Below are 13,101 nucleotides of genomic sequence, written 5' to 3'. Positions count from 1 at the left end.
CGTCCCAGGGCCAGCACTACATTCCCCAGTGGGCGCGCAATGGACGCGCCCCCTCCCGCTGCGGACGGGTCTTTTGGTACCTGCAGTCCGAGGTGAGTCCCCTCCTTCCCACTTCACCCTTTCCAGCGCGTGCGTGCGCATGCGCGGAGCGCGGCGCGCGCAGCGGTTTGGCCGTTGGCTGTTCGGCCCTGGGATTCGCTGCGTCTCCGCGAGCAGTAGGCTCTGAACCGCGAGCCGCCGTGAGCTCTCGGATTCCAGCGGGCGCCAGCGAGCCCGGGGGCATCGCCCGCAGCGGCCAAGCTCATGGCCGGCTGAGCGGGACGCCGCCTCCGCCTCAGCCGCCGCCGCCGCCGCCGCCTCCTCCTCCTCAGCCGGCGGCGGCCCGGGCCCAGCAGCCATGGCCGAAGACTACTGGGACGGGCGCCTGCGGCGAACTGGAGGAGAAGGAGGTCGCGCGGCCTCAGCCCGGGCCGCCGCCCCAGGCGCCGCCGCGCCGGCCCCGCGGCACTGAGGTTGCTCGCGCGCCCCCGCCGGTGAGCGCGTTCACGAGGCATGGGGTGGGGGCTGCTCTTCCTGCAGAACCAACCCAGACCCCGGGCGGTGCCCAGGGGTCTGGGCTGCACCGCTGGCCTGTGCCCCCTCCCCCAGCGAGTTTCCCAGAATGCACCGAGGCGGGGGGGTCATTCAGGGCCTCACTGACCTTGGCCCCGCCCTGGGCCTGGTCTGGGAGCTAGGGATGGGAAGTACTATGGGTGCTAGTGGGGAGTAGGCTGGTCGAAGGACCAGGGGGTGTGTAAATGGGTGGCAGAGTGGTGAAATACTAGAGGTTTGCTAACGGGGGCCTCAGCTGTGAAGGGGTCAGAGCATGTGGTAATAAGTCTTAACCAATGTGTAAGGTTTTGAGGCTCAGTGTGTGCTAGCAGAGGGGCGGTGCTGGGCCCGAGGATGAATAACAAGGAAGAGGACGTCAGAGGAGTGCTGAGATATGCAAATGGGGTTATAGCTGTAGAAAGGCCCTGTGGGTGTTGCTGGTGGATAGGTGGTAGAGGTGCCGGAAGGTTCGCTGGTGGGATCGGAGCTCTGAGGTCCTATATGTGGTAAGGGAGTCACGATGGTGTTAACACTGTGTATTTGTCCATGAGGGACTGCAGGGTTTGAGGATACAGTGTGCTCATAGAGGGCAGGGTCCAGTGTTGAGAGGGTGCCAGTGGGGGTCGTAGCTCTCAAGGGTATGTGTATATGGTAATAAAGGTCTGGGGAGTATAAGGCCCAGTATATTAATGAGGGCAAACCGGTGGAAGACCTGAGCCCTGTGCTAATGGGTATCAGAATTGTGGATATATGTGTGTGGGGAGTGGGGATCGGTGGTGAGGGAAGAATCTTAGCATTGTAAGAGGTTCATTGTATTAAGGATCAAAATGGTGTGAGATGAGTGTGTATCTATGAGGTCAGGGGATGTGAGATTGTGTGTATGTGTGTGTTAGACACTCAGTCGTGGCCGACTCTTTGCGACCCCTTGGATTGTAGCCTGCCAGGCTCCTCTGTCCATGGGGATTCTCAAGGCAAGAATACCGGGGTGGGTTGCCATGCCCTTTTCCAGGGGATCTTCCCAACCCAGGGATCGAACCTGGGTCTCCCACATAGAAGGCAGATTCTTTACCGTCTGAGCCACCAGGACACCCTATAAAGAAGAGGCAGGGTAACGTATGAAGTTCTAGTGACTGCTCATGTGGGTTTAGTGACAGAGGTATGTAAATGTGTGTCAGTGCGGGGAGAATCAGAGCAGTATGAGTTCTGGAATATGCTAGTGAGTGTCAGAATATGCTACTGAGTGTCAGAATATGCTAGTGAGTGTCAGAATATTGTAAAGATAGTGTGTTCCTGAGTGCCTGAGATTTGTTGAGGTTCCAGGCAATGGCACCCCACTCCAGTACTCTTGCCTGGAAAATCCCATGGACGTAGGAGCCTGGTGGGCTGCAGTCCATGGGGTCGCTAAGAGTCGGACACGACTGAGCGACTTCACTTTCACTTTTCACTTTCCTGCATTGGAGAAGGAAATGGCAACCCACTCCAGTGTTCTTGCCTGGAGAATCCCAGGGACAGGGGGAGCCTGGTGGGCTGCCATCTATGGGGTTGCACAGAGTCGGACACAACTGAAGTGACTTAGCGGCAGCAGCAGCACCAGGGAGTGCTAATGGAGGACAGAGCTATGGAGAAGATCTTGTGTGCAATAAAGAAGATGAGGGCTGTGAAGGGATCCAGTTGTCAACCAACAGGGGTTATAGCTGTGGAGGAGTTGAAGCAAAGAGAAATAAAAGAAAAGAATATGTGATGGTCTAGGTGTGCTAAAGTGGATTAGAGCCATGGAGGGCTGAAGTGTGCTACTGGGGTTCTGGGCTGGATGAAGATCTGTGTGTGCTAATGAGGGTCAGGCCATTATAGAACAGCGTGTTTGTGCGTCCCTGGAGAATGGGGCTGAGTACGGGTTCAGGGTGTGCTAATGGGGAGGCACTGTGAGGCCGGTGCATGGTAATAGGGGTCAGGGTGAAGTGAAGGTCCAGCCTGTGCTGATTGGAAGTAGGGGGACAGGGTAGTGGGAGGACCAGAAGACATGTTAATAATGATCACAGCTGTGGAGGGGTCTGAGTGTGGGCAAAAACAGGTTCAGGGATCTGCAAGATTCACTTTGTGTTAATGGGATTCAGGGCAGTGTGAAGGTCCAGTGAGTGCTAATGTAGGTTACTCTCTACAGCTGTAGAGGGTCCTAAGTGCATGTAAATAGGGATCAGAATCTTGCTGGGGAACAGTGAATGCTGTGGAGAAGCTAACAGGCAGCATGTGGTGCTAAGAGTTAACTTAGAGGAGCCGGCTGGGTGCTAACAGAGTTCAGTGTTCTGTTGAGGCTTTGTATGCTAATAGGGTCAAAGATAAATAGGGACATTGCGGTGCTGTTGGCAGTTAAAATGCAGAGAAGCCTTCCTGAGGGTCCAGTGTGTACTGAAGGAAGCAGGACACTGTGAGAGTCCAGTGTGTGCTTATGGGATGATGTGCCTGAACAGAATGAGGATGGTATGTTCCTATGGGAGTTACTAGAATGTGATCATTGTGTCCTCAGTGGCTGGTGTAATATGAGGTGGTGAGTATCCTTGGGTATGAAAATATTTTGAGGATGGAAACATCCCCTTGGGGAGTCAAAAAGAACATGTGCCCTTTTTTGAGTGTGGTTGTGTATCCAGTTTCTTGCTCCCTCATTCACTATTCTAAAATCTAAAAATCTGAGAAAACTGAGATGATATTTAAAAGTTTTACTGCATGTTAATGTTCAAGTGTCTCTGCTCACAGGACCCGGTGCAGGGTCCCCCTGCTGGAGGCATTGCATGAAACACAGGTTTTGTACCCCTATCTTCCTAAAATCTCCCCAAAACTAAGCCCTGGAACATGTCTAGCCCTTGGAGTTCCCAGTTAGAGGTCATGGACCCATGGCTCCTTCTGGCTCCTTCCTCATCCTCCATCCAGCCCTACTTACAATACACTACCTCCCCCCACCAGATCCCCTATTCCCTTCCACAACAGGCAAAACACTGGGTATCCATGCCGTATGGACAGACACAAGAGTCTTTGGGAACTGGCCATGCTTCATCTTCCTCAGCCTCAGGTCCAGTGTTCACTCTCCTGGGTCAGGATTTTTTTTTTTTGCTCTTGTTACCCCAGGTTGGACTTCATCCTCTTTATTGAGGTCTTTTCTGCTAGGCTGGCCCCTCTACCCTTTTGGGAGTGATGAATTCAGGCAGGCAGAAGTGGGGTGTGGAGACCACTGGGGTAAGCACCTGATTTCATGGTAACAGATGATTCACTTCTCTACTCAAATCCAGCCCCAGCCCCAGCCTCCTACCTAGCTCTGCTTCCCTTGGGCCCAGGGCCATCTTAGGCCCTGCTGTGAGTCCAGATGGTCCCTGGGCCAGGTCTTTCCCCCTCCTTGCTGGCTCAGAGCCAGGAGGAAGCAGAAGAAGGCCGGCCTAAGCCTTTTGGTGGCCCCATTCCTGCCAGCAGCCCCATCTAGGTCATCTTGCCAATGCCATTGTCCCTGGGCCACCTTGTCTGGGGTTGTTAATGAGTAGCAGGGACTCACCCTGACAAATGTTGGTCCTAGGTACTTAGCTCCTGATTCATTAATTTCTGCCATGAGCACTTTTTGAGCACCTACTCTGTATCAGTCACTGTTCCAGGTCCTCAGGATATAGCTGTGACCTAAACAGACATCCATCTATCCTGGCAGAGCTGATCTTCTAGTTACGGTGGTGAGGAGACAGTAAAGAATAAAGAAACCAATAAGTAGATGGTGTCATTTCTGAGGAGATGATAAGTGCTGAGGGGACAATTGACAAGGTGAGGGAGCTCAGGATGGTTCAGATTTTAAATAGGGTTGTTCATGGTTATCTATGAAAAAAAGTGATATTTGAGCAGTGGCTTAAAGGTGAGGGAGTGAGCTACTTTGAAATCTAGTGGAAGAGTATTCTAAGTACCGGGAACAGCCGCTGCAAAGGCCCTGAGGAGGGACTTAAGTTGCAGAACAGCAGTGAGCAGTGAGGTGAGGCCAGAAGGGTGGTAGTGTGAGTGGGGTAAGACCTTGTGGGCCACATGAAGGACTGAGACGTTTATTTGGGGTGATAAGGGACACATGGTACATTCTCAGCTAGACAAAAAATGTGACCTGGCTTGTAAAAATCTCGGTGGGACCCTGTGGTCCAAACCTGATTGAACCTTTCCAGCAACTCTCAGGATAGCTGGTATACTTTGAGATCCCCCTACAACCCCACCCAGTGGTTGGGTCTGGGCAGGAAACCTCTCCCTCTCCCTGCACCCCGCATCTGGGTAGCCCAGTGGGGTAGTCCACTAGTCACCTTGACAATGGTTGCTGGGGGAGGATGGTTGCTGGGGGAGGCGAGAGGGACCCTGTGGCCACGGGGAGCGTTTTGCCTTGGCAGTCGGGGGTGATGTGGGGCTGGTGCAAGCGGAACATGCCATTGTATGGACATCCCTGGGGCCATGTCAGTGGTCTCAGGGTCCTGAGAGAGTCCCCCATCTCACCAATGGCTGGGTCCATCAGAGCCGCTGCACCTGAGAATGCCTGCTGTAGAGCCCTCTGCTCCCACAGTGAGGCTGCCCCCAAAGGGGCCAACACTTCACCAGTTGTGCCCTTTCCCTCAGCCAGCCACCCAAGCCTTAATACCCAGGTGGGGTCTTAGGAGCATGGTCTGCTGGGGCTGGTTGGTGTAGGTGGCAGGCACTGACTGAGGTCTCCATCCATGCCAGGTTTCCAGGAATCCTGTGTGATTCCAGGGTTCCACAGTGGTTGGGTGGGCACTGCCGCAGGTTCCTGTCAGTGCGCCTCACTGGGTTTTGGGGGACCCATGAGGGTCAGGCGACTGCTAGGGTGGGACCCATTCCCATCCCTACCCCCTGCTCAGGTCGCCATGGATCGGATGAAGAAGATCAAACGGCAGCTGTCAATGACACTCCGAGGGGGCCGAGGTATAGATAAGACCAATGGTGCCCCTGAACAGATAGGCCTGGATGAGAGTGGCGGGGGCGGCGGCAGTGACCTTGGAGAGGCCCCCACACGTGCTGCCCCTGGGGAACCTCGCTCTGTACGGGGCCCACTCAGCTCTGCACCAGGTGGGTCCACTGACCATTCCCGCTCCTAGCCTGGTCCCCAGGGGTGCTGCCTGCCAACCGATTTCTTCTTAGACTTGTATTATTTTCACTTTCCTTTCTCCATTTTCTCCCCTACCTCTGCCATCCTTGCTCAACACCCTCTCTCTGTTGTCCATCTGTGCCCCTTTCCTTGGCTTTGTGCCCAGGTCTCAGGGGGAGGAAGGGTACCCCGCCTGCCACAGCTGCCCCAAGCCTCCCTCTGCCCTTCTGCGCTCTGTGACAGCCCCTTCAGGCCTCCTGGCACCTGCCTGCCCCAGGCCTGCCTTCCCAGGGCATTCGGCTACTTCTGCCGCTGCCTGCCCATTGGCCCTGGGCAAGCCACAGTCTCAGCTCGCCGCTGACACGGGGTGCTCCACTAGGTGACTATTGCCCCCCCTGCCCAATTCAACCTGTCTTGACCTGTGTGAACCTCCCGGGGCCTTCCCACCCTCTTCCCTGAGGAACTCCAGGCTGCTCTGGAGTCCATGTGCATAAATGTGTGATGAGGGAATGTGTTATGGGGGTGGGGGGATTTGTCCTGGGGCTCCTGAGCCCACCTGCTGTGCCCGCCCCCTGTCCCCACTACCAGAGATTGTGCATGAGGACTTGAAGATGGGGTCTGATGGGGAAAGTGACCAGGCTTCAGCCACGTCCTCCGATGAGGTGCAGTCACCAGTGAGGGTGCGCATGCGCAACCATCCCCCACGCAAGATCTCCACTGAGGTGCTTAACTCCCTGTCCGGGCAGTGGTGGGGCTGGAAAAAAAGGGTTAGATCTGGAGATTTGTAGTTGATGGTCCTGTTTCTCCCCCATCTTGCCTGCTAGGACATCAACAAGCGCCTATCACTACCAGCCGACATCCGGCTGCCTGAGGGCTACCTTGAGAAGCTGACCCTCAACAGCCCCATCTTTGACAAGCCCCTCAGCCGCCGTCTCCGCCGTGTCAGCTTGGTGAGCATCTTCTGTTCCTGTCCTCCTTTTCCTCCTCCCAGTCCCTTCCGCTGAGCCTACTTCAGTCTGCCTCCTTTACCCGACAGTCTGAGATCGGCTTTGGGAAACTGGAGACCTACATCAAGCTGGACAAGCTGGGAGAGGTGAGAGACAGCCAGGAGACCCATGGTAAGGCTGGGGATCAGTGGAAACTCCCTGTAGCCTCATAGCTTCTTTCCTGTCACTGTTCCTCACATTCCAGGGTACCTATGCCACTGTCTACAAAGGCAAAAGCAAGCTCACAGACAACCTTGTGGCACTCAAGGAGATCAGACTGGAACACGAAGAGGGGGCACCCTGCACCGCCATCCGGGAAGGTACAGGTCCTACCCCATCTGTTCCAGGTTTCCCAGGCTCTCCCCATGGTGCGTATGTGCACATATACACCCCTAGTGAGGACAGGACTGGGGGTCCCAGAAGACTTCTCTCGTGGTGATCTGGGATTCATGAAAAAGTGCTCATCACCCACACATCCAGATAATAAATCAGGGTAACCAGGAGTCTTCCTGTGTTGAGAAGAGGCAGATAAATTGTTTGCTTTGGTTCTAGGAATATCTCTGAAGTGCTCACCAGTTTACTTGACACAATAGTTTCTAGTCAGAAAAATCACATGGAATGAGTCTGAATTGTATAGAAACTGAGTGTGCAAACTCATTTTTACATGAAGCTGTGGGTCTGTATACTGAGGGTTGGAACAAGGGCCCTTTCCAAAACCAAAAACTGGTTGTAAAGATCTAGTGTCATGTAAGCCTGAGGCTGCGATCCCAGGTTCTGGCTCTGCATGTTTGGAACTTGGGGACACACCTTCTTCCTGATAGCAGGTGGGTTGGAACTGGGTTGGAGTGGACTGTGAGCCACCATCCCAAACCAAACAGGGAAAGGAGGAAACCCTGGGCTTGACCCTGTCTAGTCCTCCTACTCGCCTCTGTCCTGAGTGTGGGCCTTGACTCTTCCCCTGTCCCAACTCCCTGCTTCCTGCAGTGTCCCTGCTCAAGGACCTCAAACACGCCAACATCGTCACGCTACATGACATTATTCACACGGAGAAGTCCCTCACCCTTGTCTTTGAGTACCTGGTAAGGTTGGGTGGCCATGGGTCCTGGGGCAGGTGGGGAGATGGCCAGGAGCCACAGGATGTGACCCTCTTTCCTCTACCTGCTCTTCTCTCCTCAGGACAAGGACCTGAAGCAGTACCTGGATGACTGTGGGAACATCATCAACATGCACAACGTGAAAGTGGGTGTGGGGCAGGAAGCAGGGGCACAAGGGGGCCCCCCACTCCCCCCCACAAATCTCCCAGAAACAGACGTTTCCCATTTGGCTTTTTTGCTGGGAGCCCTTGAAGGGCATTGGGACCCTATCCTCTATTTATGAGACGAGGCTCTGGGCTCAGTGCTTGTGTTTGGGAGGGGGAGCAATGCCTGCTTGGGGTCAAGCTGCTGGCTACTCTTTGACTTCTGCCTGCCGTTCCTGGGTCCCCAGCTGTTCCTGTTCCAGCTGCTCCGTGGCCTGGCCTACTGCCACCGGCAGAAGGTGCTACACCGAGACCTCAAGCCACAGAACCTACTCATCAATGAGCGAGGAGAGCTCAAGCTGGCTGACTTCGGTACCCCTGGCCTCCCCCTTCATCCCAGTGATCCCCCAACCTTACTCTCCCAGCCCCTCCTTCCCCCTGACCACCTCGTCTCAGTCCCTCCCCTTCAGCCTCTCTAGACTTCACTTGGGAAGCCCTCAGTCCCAACTACATTCTCCCCCAGACGGGCCATGACCTCCTCAATTCCAGCTGCTCATTATCTCCACCTACCAGGCCTGGCACGGGCCAAGTCAATTCCAACGAAGACCTACTCCAACGAGGTGGTAACACTGTGGTACCGGCCCCCTGACATCCTGCTCGGGTCCACGGACTACTCCACTCAGATTGACATGTGGTAAGGACAGGCTGAAATGTGGCAGGGGCCACGCAGTAAAGGGGAGTGGCTTGGTCACAACAGCCAACCAGCCAACTACCTGCCTATTCACTGTGCTCTCCCTGCCCAGGGGTGTGGGCTGCATCTTCTATGAGATGGCCACAGGCCGGCCCCTCTTCCCAGGCTCCACAGTGGAGGAGCAGCTGCACTTCATCTTCCGCATCTTGGGTAAGGAGGCATGAGCCCTAGGAACTGTGGGGACATGCAGGGAGGCCCTGTGAGATGCTTAGGATAACTCCGTTTCCCCGCCAGGAACCCCAAATGAAGATACATGGCCAGGCATCCTGTCCAATGAAGAGTTCAGGACATACAACTACCCCAAGTACCGAGCCGAGGCCCTTTTGAGCCATGCACCCCGGTGAGGCTGGTGGGTGGGTGGCTGTTAGGGGCCAGAGTACCCAAACTCAGTTTAAAACAGGTCCCCTTGTCCTTGAGGTAGAGTTGACAGCGACGGGGCTGACCTCCTCACCAAGCTGCTGCAGGTGAGACCACCTTCCTGGGCCACCCTAGGGGGCTAGCGGATTCCAGGTGTGGGGAAACAGCTACAGGGGCAGGGTCTGAGGTGGGGAGGAAGAGAAACCTACTTGTTGAAAGTGTCAATACTCCCCCACCCCAACACACACTCAGTTTGAAGGTCGCAATCGGATCTCCGCAGAGGATGCCATGAAACATCCATTCTTCCTCAGTTTGGGGGATCGGATCCACAAACTTCCTGACAGTGAGTGGGGCTTGGGAATGGACCAGCTGGTGGGGGACTTTGTGGAACAGGATTGCTGCAGATAGCTGGGCAGTTGTGTTGAGCTCTAGCTGTGCCACTTCTGATGGGGTGAGGCATATGCCCTTGTTCACATATGTGATATGTTGTTTTTTACAAAAAAGTTTTTTAGCTTTCAGTTTCTTTTACCTTTCATGGAAATTTTCAAACATAAAACCTGGCAGAACATCCATCCTTTACCTTAAAATCCCGTATATTTATATATTAAACCAAGTAATATGGTCTATTATATATTGAACCAAATAATAAGTCCCCAAGTACTCCAACAAGCGATCAACTCATGGCCAAAGTGGTTTTATCTATATTCACTCTGATTATTTTAAATCAAGTCTCAGATCCATCATTCATCTATACAATTTTAGCATGTACCTCTAAAATATTTTCTTAAGCACAACAATAATACAATGATCACACTGAAAAAAAAACACATTGGATTAATCTCAGTTACAACCCAAACATCATCCATCATCTAGACTTAACAGGTGGTAATTGCAATACCACTATCACAGTTGACAAAATTACTAATTTCTCAGTGTCATGTAATAGTCTACATTCCATTTTCCCTAGTGGTAGCTGGCTTGTGTGTGGGATTATTTGGCCGATGAAAGTCAAGACTCAAAGAAAATTAGAAATTTTTCTAATTGCCCTGATGAGGCCACACGGGAGGTGGTCCTGGATGGCCTCATGGGTCATGCCCCACTTCTGTCTCTCCTCCACCCACAGCTACTTCCATATTTGCACTAAAGGAGATCCAGCTACAAAAGGAGGCCAGCATTCGATCTTCGTCAATGCCTGACTCAGGTAAGTGTAGGTGTGACCCTTGCCCTCTTCCCTGCCTCCTGGCCCCCGTCCACTTACTTGCTTGCTCACCAACAGCCATCCGCTCTGCTTTCCCCTGCAGGCAGGCCAGCTTATCGAGTGGTGGACACCGAATTCTAAGCCACAGACCGAGGCCCCAGCAGGCAGCAGCTGGAGGGATGCCACACCCCTCACAGGGCAGCCCCCAACTGCATCCTCCCTGCTTGCTGCCTGCCTACCTGCCTGACTCATGCTCCCATGCCCACATGTCCCCTGCTGCCTGTCTGAACACCCGACCATTGGCCTGTTGGCCCACCCATTGGCCTGTCTGCTGGGTGCTAACAAAGCTCTCATCGCTCCTTCGCCTGGTCTGTCTGTCTATATGTCTGTGTCTCTTTCTCTCTCTGTCTTGGTAGTTGCTGGTGGACAGCGTGGCCGTGCCAGCCTCCCACACTGAGGCCAGGCCTAGACCCCTCCCCATCATACCCTCCCCCAGGACCACTACCCCATGGCCAACCAGGGGTCTGGAGCTAGCCCAGGCTGGGGATCTCGACTCAGACAAGACATGGTGATGCCTTGGGTCTGAGGCTCCCCTTCCTGCTTTCCTGCCTCATGTTGTGTGGGCCTTGTTTGTTTGTTTCATTCATTGTTGTTTTTTTAATTATTTTAAATGAGGTTTTCATTTTTTAAATGCAATATCTCTGTATACAGACTGCTGGGCCCCACTCAGTGTGTGTGGCCCTCCCACAGTATTTTGTGCAATGAAGCCCTGCTCCCAGCCTTTTCATGGCAGGGACATAGCCCCTATTCAAAACCCTAATCATCACCAGACCCTGGGGTCAGCTAAGGGAAAGCATGCCTTGACAACTCGCCTTCCAACCCCCACCTGCCATCCCCAGCCACAGGGGGACTTGGGGACTACTGGAGACTCTCTGGGAGATGGATGAGGTGGGGGGCCCCCACTCTTTCCCTCCTGCAGTCCCATAGCTGGGGCTTCCTTCTCAGGGTCTCCCTAGCCCAGCCCTCCTGCCCCCATCCCGCACGGTGCTGTTGAGTAGGGGCCCTGCCAGGAACTGACCAACTCAGCGATGGAGCCATAGTGTGTATATGCGCACAAGCAGGGACAGAGGGGCGCATGGGAGGTTGTGCCCAGGCATTACCCCCTAACCTTGGGGGAAAGTGAGACAGGGCAGGGACAGTCTCTGGGGTCAATCCCCAGATGGGTGGTTACCTTCCCTTCCTCCACTCTAAACCCTGGGGCCCTCAAATGGGGTGGGAGGGCAGGGGCAGGGGCCCTCCTAGGGGAGTTGGGAGGGGTGGGTTCCTGAATGCACCGTAATCGCTGTATGAAATATTAAAAAGTCTAAAGTGAAAAACCTGATTGCAAATCCCTGTGGGGGTGGGCTCAACCCAGGGTGAGTACTGGGACCTTGGAGAATTCACACTGGGTGCCTATTGTCTAGAAGAGCACTGCGAGGGGGCAGGGATGTGTCAGGACTATGAAAAAGTACCTGAGGGGTTGCACATACCATGGTGGGACATAAAAGTAGGTAGGGCAGGCTGTATAGAGGATGGGCTAAGGATTGAGCAGAGAGGAGTTAGATTTACCCCAGAATATGAAACCAGGTGGAGGATAGACTGTTAGGTATGGAGAGGCTATTTCTTTGAAAGACACTTGGAAGGCCCAATAAAACCAGGATTTGGGGGAGATAAGACAGAGAAACCCAATATGACTAAGACATGTCTAGCTGGGACCATGAGGCAGGCCAGTTGGGAATATGATAGGGTAGATTTTAAACCACGGAGAAGATAGGGGAATCTTTTTAATACATGGGTCAAATTTAGGACTAGGGCCATTGATGGAAGTTTAGGTTACTGGTATCTAGGAAGTAATGGAAACCATGGACATGTACGAGATGACTGGAAAGAATGCAATGGTTTGTGAGGCCAGAAGTCTATAGATGGGCTGGGACTCAAGTTGAAGCTTTGATTTCCTCTGTCCTGGGAGTTCTAGCCCCTGTCCACCATCTTGAGCAAAGCCTAGGATAGATTTCCAGGCAGAAGATGTGGGGTGGGCAGGGCCTGCCAAATGCTATAGGAAATGCAAGCCTAAGTGGCTGGTTGCTGAAGTCCATCGGTGGCAGTGGACCTCTGCTGTGTCCCTGTAAGCACTCTGGTGATAGTCTACAGCCTTATGGTTCCATGATGACTGTGAAGTCCCCAAAGACGGGAAAGCAAGCGAGGAAAACCATCCTCCCTGTTTCCTTATAATGGCTAAAACTTAAGCTCCTCAGCAGGCTTCTTGTGCCATCCTTTGGCTAGAATCAGTTGACATGGCCACTTCTGATAGCAAGGGAGGTGGGGAAAATGAAGACCTTGCAAAACGGGACAAGATTGCCAGGCTGGACTTAAGACTAGAATTCACCCAACTGCTCTCAGAACCGGTAGGGTCATCGGTGTGGGCAGAGATTGGTCTCTGGAAAGTGGAGAAGTCAAGCCTAGGGAGGGAGGCCTCTTGTTGGACTGTAGGAAGGACAGGCTTCAGACTAAATGGGGAGGAGGTATCTGCAGATGGGTGTGAGAGTCAGTTCAGAGAACCTGGCAAGCTTCAGGTAGGCTTGAAGGGCATCTATCAACCATGTGCCAGACCCAACTCGAATGCCACTTTACAGATCCTGAGGTGAAATGGCTGCAACCTTTCCTCCCTCAAAGATTACACAACTGAGTTGTGACCCCCTCATCTCTGCCAGGTCTGAGCTGGAGGCTGGCATCAGTAATTCACAATTCCTGCCCTACCAAAGTTAACTGAAAATAGAGGTAAATTGTGAGATCATGTGTATTGGTGGCAGTGGGGTTTGAAATTGTGCAAAGGGTATT

The 13,101-nt window shown here is 53.5% G+C and overlaps 1 protein-coding gene across 5 annotated transcripts; it reads left to right on the top strand.

The window, feature by feature from the left end:
• Nucleotides 1-346: 346 nt before the first annotated feature.
• CDK16 (cyclin dependent kinase 16) lies at nt 347-11,600 on the top strand. 5 transcript variants are annotated; one of them, XM_025276301.2, is made up of 17 exons: nt 347-533; nt 5,469-5,676; nt 5,939-6,074; nt 6,284-6,417; nt 6,520-6,645; nt 6,732-6,788; nt 6,887-7,001; nt 7,666-7,760; nt 7,858-7,920; nt 8,167-8,290; nt 8,492-8,612; nt 8,722-8,819; nt 8,904-9,009; nt 9,091-9,133; nt 9,279-9,369; nt 10,150-10,227; nt 10,641-11,600. In XM_025276301.2, the coding sequence occupies exons 2-17, from the start codon at nt 5,575-5,577 to the stop codon at nt 10,679-10,681; spliced, it is 1,530 nt and encodes a 509-aa protein (XP_025132086.1). In that variant the 5' UTR covers nt 347-533; nt 5,469-5,574; the 3' UTR covers nt 10,682-11,600. The 5 variants fall into 5 exon arrangements, with proteins under 5 accessions (XP_025132086.1, XP_025132087.1, XP_044793051.1 ...); XM_044937116.1 differs by lacking the exon at nt 347-533 and adding an exon at nt 604-1,097; XM_025276302.2 differs by lacking the exon at nt 5,939-6,074.
• The last annotated feature ends 1,501 nt before the right edge of the window (nt 11,601-13,101 follow it).

This window comes from Bubalus bubalis, chromosome X, assembly GCF_019923935.1.
Source record: "Bubalus bubalis isolate 160015118507 breed Murrah chromosome X, NDDB_SH_1, whole genome shotgun sequence".
Taxonomy (NCBI): Eukaryota; Metazoa; Chordata; class Mammalia; order Artiodactyla; family Bovidae; genus Bubalus; species Bubalus bubalis.
Note: the sequence above shows the minus strand (reverse complement) of the source record. Positions and strands in the feature narration are given on the sequence as shown.

Coding starts and splice junctions, on each gene's coding strand:
- CDK16 (XM_006058787.4), top strand. CDS start 5,307: ATGCCAGGTTTCCAGGAATCCTGTGTGATTCCAGGGTTCCACAGTGGT. Junction 6,789..6,886: donor AGCTGGACAAGCTGGGAGAG/GTGAGAGACAGC, acceptor CTCACATTCCAG/GGTACCTATGCCACTGTCTA. Junction 7,761..7,857: donor CCCTTGTCTTTGAGTACCTG/GTAAGGTTGGGT, acceptor TTCTCTCCTCAG/GACAAGGACCTGAAGCAGTA.